This window comes from Chenopodium album, chromosome 24, assembly GCF_948465745.1.
Source record: "Chenopodium album chromosome 24, dcCheAlbu1.1, whole genome shotgun sequence".
Lineage (NCBI taxonomy): Eukaryota > Viridiplantae > Streptophyta > Magnoliopsida > Caryophyllales > Amaranthaceae > Chenopodium > Chenopodium album.
This window is the reverse complement of record NC_137857.1, coordinates 9,388,817-9,398,011: the sequence shown is the minus strand read 5'-3', so window position 1 is coordinate 9,398,011 and position 9,195 is coordinate 9,388,817. Positions and strand designations below refer to the sequence as shown.

General features: G+C 32.9%; 1 protein-coding gene across 1 annotated transcript; it reads right to left on the bottom strand.

Annotated features, from left to right (window-relative positions):
• Nucleotides 1-3,414: 3,414 nt before the first annotated feature.
• LOC145610528 (putative caffeine synthase 5) lies at nucleotides 3,415-6,691 on the bottom strand. Its single transcript, XM_081665850.1, has 4 exons — nucleotides 6,617-6,691; nucleotides 5,508-5,930; nucleotides 5,123-5,398; nucleotides 3,415-3,756 (listed from the first exon to the last, which is right to left on the bottom strand). Exons 1-4 carry the CDS (start codon nucleotides 6,689-6,691, stop codon nucleotides 3,415-3,417), a joined length of 1,116 nt encoding a protein of 371 aa, XP_081521976.1.
• Nucleotides 6,692-9,195: the final 2,504 nt, after the last annotated feature.

Genomic DNA, 9,195 nt, shown 5'->3' with positions numbered 1-9,195 from the left:
ATGCACACTCTGGTGTATGTAATAATTTGCGGACAAAGTCTAGAATCAAAGGGTGCTTTACAATAGGGAATAGTAGTATTTGTAGGTGGCCAGTTCAACTTTTATAATTGAGAAGTAATTGATGTGAAAATGATGGGAAAGATTTGTGTAAACAACAGTGGTGGATTTGTATCATCCTCTTCCTACTTGTTGGTTGGCTCCACATTATTTCACATTATCGTGCTCTTCCTTGCTTTAATTACCAAATGAATCTTTAGAGGGTCTTAAAATAACACAGGTGTATATCAACATGATTATTACTTGGCTTGTTGATTATTACTTGGCTTTGCACATGTATCATGAAATCTCTATTATTATTTTTTAATCTTTTTATTATACTACTCCGTAGAATATAGATATCTATATGATGACAATGCATGTCATCTTTTCACGTGTCACTATGACTTGGCAAATGGCAATAGCACTGCACAAGTGATATGGCAACATTACATTGAGCCATGAGCGCAAGTCATTCGCACAATACATATAAGTCAATATACTATCTCTGTTACAAATTATTTGCAACGATTAGACATTTTCCCTTTTTACTTTATGTCAAATCGTTGCAAATAACATGTAACGGAGGTAACATATTGACTTTTAGGAAAAAAAAATTAAAACAATGTTGGAACTCATGCTCTAATAATCTTCTGTACATTAATGTACAGTTGTATTATTACCACTACAATGAAACAACTTATTTATACATGACTCAAAAGTAGTTAAAAAAGATTTCTTGAGAGATCGAGCATTCTTATAAATGTTAAAGTAAAACTAAGTTTTGCTTAAAAACAAATTGTAAATTTTAATCTATGTAACAAAATTTGGTTCATTCAATCGTATATAATAAAGCTGTCAAATATATTATAAGTTAAGGAAATTAAAACCCTATCCTCTATTTCAGTTCAGTTCAGCTCTAACCAGTTCTCTCCTCCCTCGGTTTAAATCTTTAGGGTTTTCAAAACTCAACTTGTCTATGAAAAAAAAAAAAATGTTAAGTCGGTACCCTATATTGCTATATACTTCATAATTTCTTTTATGAGTAGAGATAATAGAATAGAATTATTTACTATGGTGGGCATTGGTATTGTTTGGTGCACTATTGCGTGAGGTTCTTGAGCCACACGTACGACTGTTCATTTAGGCCTACAAGTTGAAGAGTACCATATCATGGTCCAAAATTATTAATGTCTACAACTTATTTTGACGAGCCTAGGGCCTTAGGCTTGTATTATTAGAGTTTTGTCCTTCAATGCATGTAAACATAACATGACAAATTGTTGGTGAATTCTTCTCCCATTCTCCCTTTCTTTAAGATAGAAGCTAGGTTCAATTCAACATATTCAAGAAAATATTTTAGTTAAAGCTTTTGATTGAGTTCGTTATCTAACATACTTGTACTATCTAAAACCATCGTGACAAAAATATTACTACCTCCGGTCTAATTTACTCGCAATAAAAGGGTATTATTTGTGAGACATAAAATATTCCGTTGTTACGAGTAAATTGGACCGGAGGTAGTATAATCGAGTTCAAATCCCATTCATCCTTTTGCGTTGGTATGGAGACTTACCAGCTGCATCCACATTTTAAACCTTTGTAGCTCTCATGCAAGAGAGTGTGATAAAGTACATAATACAATCCTAGGCTTCAAGTACCATCAAAAGTTGTTGACACTCTAATAACTTATTTATAACAATTAACATATAAGATCAAACCAATTTTTTTTTTTTATTTTATTTGTATATTCTTATCATTAAACATTTTGATTTTGTAATTAAGATATTATGAAATTTTTAGTTTTTGAAAATATATTTTAATACGGGAAATTCCTGGTTGATCTTCATGATCAACATAATTTGTCAATCATAGGGGTGGTGGAGTCTTTTCATTTATTAAGTCAAGGATAGTAATGTCATTGTACATGTAATGATGTGTTCATAATGCCAGCTATGCACTATTGTGTTTGATGGCGTTAACAACAAGCGTAAAACATCCGTTAAGAGCAAAGCCCCAAATCACAAAATCACTCCTTCTCTGTCCTCTCTCTCAAGTCTTAATAATGGCGGTCATTAATTTCAAGGTGAAATGGTCACCCCTACCCTTTGGGGCTAACCTAGCCCTTAATTTCACTCTTTGTTTCTAAGGTTTTCGTTAATTTTGGCGGCGGAGCCGCCGAAGGTGGTGGTGTCGATGGACGGTTTTATAGAGGGAGATGATGGTGTCGGTGGACATGATGAAGATGGTGGTGTTGGTGTTAAGCTTCAATGGAGGAAATAGCTTGGACAATGGACACCATTGTTAGCGTAGATAAACAGAGTTAGGATGTAGGCCATGTGTTTGTAATGATTAAGCAAGTGACAAAGCAAAAGGATGAGCTGGCTGTTGAGTAGGCACTAGATTGACATAATATGTTGATCATGAAGATCAATTGGGGAGAGCACATTTTAATACAAATCAAATCTCATATCATGAATAGCCATGAGAATATGAGATACCACAACTTTACTCTTACTAACTCCGTTACATATTATTTGCAACGATTTGACATAAAGTAGAGAGGAAAAATGTCTAATCGTTGCAAATAATATGTAATGAAGGTAGTATTTTGCTCCCATCAATTTTTTCTCTCGTCAGCATTATTTAATTAAAACTTTAAAAAGTACTAGTATATAATGATCGAGTAAGTTGTATACAACATGTTTATTTTTCACAAAATCATATACATTCCATATTTCAACAATTCAGTGTTCCCATCACTAATAAGGACAATGTATTTTCAAGAAAAAGTTGATGTCAAATTCCATTCAAAACATGAGACATGATCACACTAGGCTAGATAGACCGACAGACAGAAAAATTCTCATGACCAAAACACTTTATTTCATATGAAGAAATTATAGTTGATCTCAACAGTTAGTTGCCTTATTTTTCTGACAACCACCATTACATACAATTGTAGTATTGTACAAGTATCACTATCAACATAAACAGAATAATAAGTAACAAGAGAAGGAAAAAAAAAAAAAAAAAAAAAGGAAATGAAAAAATTCAACAAGAAATGCAACATATATGTAACAGAGCCAAGAACTACATGAATGTGTATACACTTAAAAGCTTCCCAATTCTTCTTTTCATCTCATGAACAAGGACTTCTCCTCCACCTCAAAAGCAAATACAAAACGACGCCAAATGATCCAACTCCTTCACACGAACATGCATAAACCAAATCAACACAACACTCGAAAACAGATACCCTATCTGTCCCTAAAAGTTTATGTTTTGACTTTTTACTGTGTGACAATCACTGTTCAAATTGGAAGAACTTTTAGAAATACAAGTTGTATTTATTTCTGTTCGTGCATACCATCATGCTTATTTTTTTCTAAGTAAAATCGTAACTGCATAGTGCTCAGCAACACTACCTTTAGCCAACTGTTGGAATGCACAATATCTGAATTTATCATATAAAGGAGTAATTATTTGTTCTCCAAAATGTTGAGAAATTATTGATTCTGAAAATGCTCTAACGAATTTGGTAAGTATTTGAGATCTTTCCCATTTGTCTTCAATTTCAGATGCAGTATCGAGTACCACTGTCTTTGAATGTTCAACTGCAAATGACCCTTCCTTTTGCACTATGCTTTTAAGTTCATCTGTGCTTGCATAATACAAAGGGAACTCGAAATTATCTAGCATCTCTTCCTTGATTAATCCCTGAATAATATACATTGTAAACTATAATTAATCAATAGCTACTTGTGACTTATCTTGAAAACATTTTCTACATTGTATGATAATATATATACTTCCTTCAACCAACACTTCTTATTTTGCACTTGCCAATACATATTTCAAGACGAATTGAATCTAACATAACCCCACCAAAATTAGAGATTGTATATTGTGAATCTAAAACTATTTAAAATTGTTTCTAACAAAGCACAGGTGTCACGTGGTTCCCTTCACATACACGAGAAGATGGTACATCATCTACTTAATTGTGAACATCGGGTAATTCCAAGTTTCTCTTCTTGAGAAACAAGGAGTGTTTCTCATAGGGATAAACTTGTCTTTTTAGCTAGTAAATCAGGGATAAAAATATAATTTTCTAAAAAAATTTCTCCTTTTCCACAATTACTGACATTTTAGATTGTACCATTGAAGCACCTTTCTCTCCACCATTGAAGCAGCTTTTGAGGTTAAAAAAAACACTTACCCTCTAGGGTTAAAAATGTCATTTCTTTCTCCACTTTTCTTAGGGTTTTCGTAGAACTCGGCGGCTTCGCCGCCGGAAGAAACTGCCGGAAATGGCTGTCGAGATGGTGGGTTGGGGTTGGTCTATGCTGTGGTGGTGGGTTGCTGTCTAATTTGGGTAACAATCCCACCATTGTTACGTTGATAAGTTCAAAAGAAGGAAGCAGGAGAGAGAAGGGAATGAGGGACATGAGTGAATCAGCAATCAAAAAATAATAAAATATTATTAAAGTTGCTTTTATTTACAATTCTTGCCATTTTGAGAAACACTAAATGTTTCTCAAGAAGAGAAATTGGGGCTCCCTCGTGAACATCTGCTTAATAATGTGAACATTATAATAACGATAAAGTTATAAGCTTTATTAACTTAGTTATCTTTTGATTAAATATGTTGTATATTCTAGGTAAGAGGATCCCCTACTCCTAAGGAAATGAAGGGGATGGAGCTCATGTTCGCACTTATGATATCAAAGACACAATTAAGTTCTCCACCAAACATGTTTGGTTAAACAATTTTGTATACTCTAGCTATAACTCATCATTAATTGTTTACTCTACCTTTTTTTTTTTTTTTTTTTTTTTTTTGAAACACATTATTTGCTCTACTTTATATGTTACATGCATATACTTGAATTATGGATGTACAAATTGTAATTATTTTCGTTATTTATTAATTTTGCTGTTATATATCATGTATCTGATAATAAAACAATACGATATAAAAGAAAAGTGTAGCAATTCAAGTAAATTATTAAGAAAAATTGATAAAAAGAAATTAAAATATAATCTCTATAAAAAGAAATTGATAAAGGAGAGAGTGGAAGACCTCTGAAACAAGGCATTTAAGGGCCTTAGTCATCATTTTGGTCATCAAGAATGGAGAACAAGTGAATGAATCTGTAGAGCACGGTGAACCGGTAAGTGTTAAGAGCATAAATCCATTGGATACAACTTCTTTCGAGCGACATTTCAGAAACTGGTTGAAGTCTTGTTCAAATTGAGCTTTATAAGCTTCAATAACTAGTTTGGGACTTGTTTCCGTCATATGAATGCTCCCCTTGTTTATTGACACTCCTTGGTCATCATAAAGCCCTGGCGGTACCTATATGTATCACAATTAATAGAGGTGTTAAAAACTGACTCGACCTTATTCAAAATTGACACAGGCAAACACCAATGAGTTAACAGAACAAGTGTTTAACAAAACGAACCTTAGATAACCAATGAAGAGTGATATTGGAATGAACAAAATGCAAACTGTTGTGAGGAAAAAGCATTTCATAGTAAGAACCCGGAACACCCATCAAGAAGCACAAGGACTCACCATTGTCGTCTTTTCTTTTTAAAACCTCCAAATTCAGCAAAGCTTTAAACAATAAGCTAAAATCGTTCGAGGGAAGGTCATTCATGTACATATGAAGTTTAGGCACTTGATGAACTTCACTATCATGCTCCAATTCCTTGCACTTCCTTTGCATAATTTCTATTATCAATGATACTAGAGCCAATGGAACTTGTCCTACTCCACATCCCATATCAGCTACATTAAGACCTTTGATTAAGCCTTTATTCTCCGAGATTAGAGATTGTATTGTACTCTCTATTATATTTTGGTTCATTAGCCACACTTCATTCTGTTCGTTACATACAACAACAATTGAACATGATTAATTTTAACTTATTTTCAAGCAAGTGAGGATAAAATTATGAGAAACAGTTATGTATTGGAAATGGTTGACTTTAACTTGGTCAAAATTATAATCAAGATATTAATCTAAAACAATCCAAATAGTAAATCAAGTTATAAGTTATGTCCAAATATGATCTTATCTGATTGGATCATATAAATCTTTTAAACTTTTGTTTGTGTATCTCTAAATATTTAAAATTCCAGATTATTAAAACACAAGATCATTGTAAAATTTTAAAATATTAGTATATACAAAAAGTCAAAGTTTAATCAGATACTCGTAAAACAAAATCCAATCATTAGAATCATGTGTAATGTAAGTATGTAACCTACCAAGATGAGTTTAGTGATTTAAAATTAACCTAATTTTGAGCATGACTAATTAACATTAACCAAATAAAAGTCAAATGTTGAAAAGTACTCGTATATTTAAAAATTATTTGAGAACGAATAGAGTATATATTGAAAACATATGTGATTATATCTTAATCAAGAAGTAAAGTGCATTGTAAAAAATTTAACTCTATCTAGTACGTTTAAAGTGATACATTTAGTACTATTCCAAAAAAAAAAAAAAAGTGATACAATTAGTAACTATCAGAGATAATTAAACAAAAAGTTTAGAGTTACCTGGAGAAAAGAATTCTGAACATAACTGAGCTCACCATCACCTTTATTCATATGAAGAAATTCATTAATTCCCATTTTTATTTTTTATTTATTTCTACTTCTAGTTCTTCCTCTTTTTCTTTTTTCCCTGAAATCTCCCCTATAAATTGAAATTCCTTTCTAGGCACAAAAGCTATTTATAGCAATTGAGTCTACTGTATTTTTTGGAATATTGTTTTAAAATTTTATTTAAAATTTTTTCCACATGGGTTGGTACGTAATAAGATTATATTATAAATTTATGACTATGTTTATATATTAGCCTTGCGTTACGCATGAATTATTTTATTTTATTCTATGATCCAAGTAACATGCAGTTTTTCTCTTAAGAAAAAGTAACATGCAATTTAAAAACAATTATGATCTTATTAACTAAGAACTTGATCCAGAGTCCATAACTTTCATACTTTTGTGTTTATTTTTTATATATATTTTTTTTTTATAATTTTTTTAAAAAATATTTTTATATGTATGTGTTATGTAGTAGCCTTGCGATAAGCATGATTTTTTTTTATATAAGTATTCCTTTATTAATATAACTTCCATAAATTATGAATTTTTTAGGGGGGGATGATCTGTTCTTTTATTATTGCACGATAGAGGTTAGACACACATTTTTTGGTAGTGAGAAAACAGAAGAAAATGAGGAACAAAAATACAAAGTTATCCATGTGGTGCAAATAAACTAAAGAATCAAGTGTTAAAAGTAAGGGTATATTAAGTATTTATACATTATGAATATAGATGTTTTGTTTCCTAAAATGGATATGGAGATATGGTGCAATATTTGTGAAACCACCTAAAAAAGCATATAGTACAATAATTAAAAAACGGAGGAAGTAATAGTTTTTGCTGGACGAAATATTATTCTGCATGATGTCAAATGAATATAATTATATTTAGGAAAAATACACTTTAATTATCCCAACTATGAGCGATTTACTTTTAATAATTCCAACTAAGCTTTATTATCTAATAATCCTAACCATGGGGGTAGTTTGCTAACAATAGTCCCAATGACCAGTAACCTGCTGAAAGAGTTTTGTTTGTTTTTTGATAGTCACCACATGTCAACGTATCATTGGTGCAAAAAAAAAAAAAAAAAAAAAGAGTAAGAAAAATAATCCTAAAAATTCTCAGCCACCCAACAAACCCTAACCTTGCAGGAGCCAGCCACCAACTCTCGACCACCGAAACCACCTCCCATCCAACCCCTGACCACCGAAATAACCTCCCAGGTACTTAAACAACCTCAGAGCCACACCCTCGACCACCGAAACCCCCACCTGACGTAGCCCTGACCCCCACAACCGCCACCCCAATCCCCAAAACAACTACAAAGTCCAAGACACCGCCACACCCACCGCGAAACCCTAAATTCAACAAAAATTGACCGCCCGCACCCTTGACCACCTAAATTCGCCGGCCAGCCTTCTAGAAGGCCAACTAACTAGCCGCGACCCCCGTAACCGCCTACCCAGTCACTTTGATCCCAAAAAACACCAACATGCGCGCGGTGACTTTAGGTGGTTATGGGTGTCAAGGTTAGTTGGGTTGGTGGTTTGGAGGTCGGGGGTGGGTCAAAGGTGGTTGTCTGTTTGGTTTTGGTGGGTAAGAGGGTGGTTGGCCAGTTTCCGGCAAGGCTAAGGGTGGGGGTTAGGGTTTGACGGTGGGGATAGGTGGTTGGGATTTTTTTGTTTTTTTAATTTTTGTTAATTTTGGACCAATCACGTGTCGACACGTGTCATGCTAACCTGTTATAACAGGTCACTGACTCGATATTGATCGGTTGGAACTATTGTTGGCAAACTACCCCTATAATTAACATTATTAGATAATAAACCTTTTTTTTTTTGAGGCATTAGGGCCAATTCTCATTGACTAAACTCAGCTGAACTGAACTGAAATGGATATTTTATAAGAGCTGAGCTGAGCTGAACTGAACTGAGCTGAACTGAACTGAACTGAACTGAACTGAATTTCAACGTATGAGAACAAACCCTTAGATGATAAACCTTAGTTGGATCAAATTAAAAGTAAATCGTCCATAGTTATAATTATTAGAGTATATTTTTCCTTATATTTATTATAAGAATAGTAAACTTAGATCCACGTTAATAAATTAGTACTCCGTACTACACTATAACCTTACTATTTATCCGGCATATAGCACGTTGACAGTGATTACTACTAGTAAGTAGTAAGTTATTGTACGTCACTACGTCAGTAATATCGTTACGTACAATGAGTATTTGTTAAACGTAGGTTGTCCAACAAATTTTTTACTTTTTAGAAGATAAAAAAACAAGTTATTGATGTGAAAGTTGGGTAGATCTTCTCACAAATCTGCATTCTAATTTATAAAATAAAATTAAAAAATTTCAGTGATCAATGATTAATAAATATCTTGGTGGGTAATGAAATAATGAAGCATAACAGTGTGTGGTCCGAGCGATGCCCCGGCTTGCTAGTTTATTTAATTTGCTAATCAAATTCGACTGTTTAGATAGTAAGACTTGTTGGTTTCGAGTTTAAGTCTT

Coding starts and splice junctions, on each gene's coding strand:
- LOC145610528 (XM_081665850.1), bottom strand. CDS start 6,691: ATGGGAATTAATGAATTTCTTCATATGAATAAAGGTGATGGTGAGCTC. Junction 5,931..6,616: donor TTCAGAATTCTTTTCTCCAG/GTAACTCTAAAC, acceptor TGTAACGAACAG/AATGAAGTGTGGCTAATGAA. Junction 5,399..5,507: donor CTCTTCATTGGTTATCTAAG/GTTCGTTTTGTT, acceptor TGATACATATAG/GTACCGCCAGGGCTTTATGA.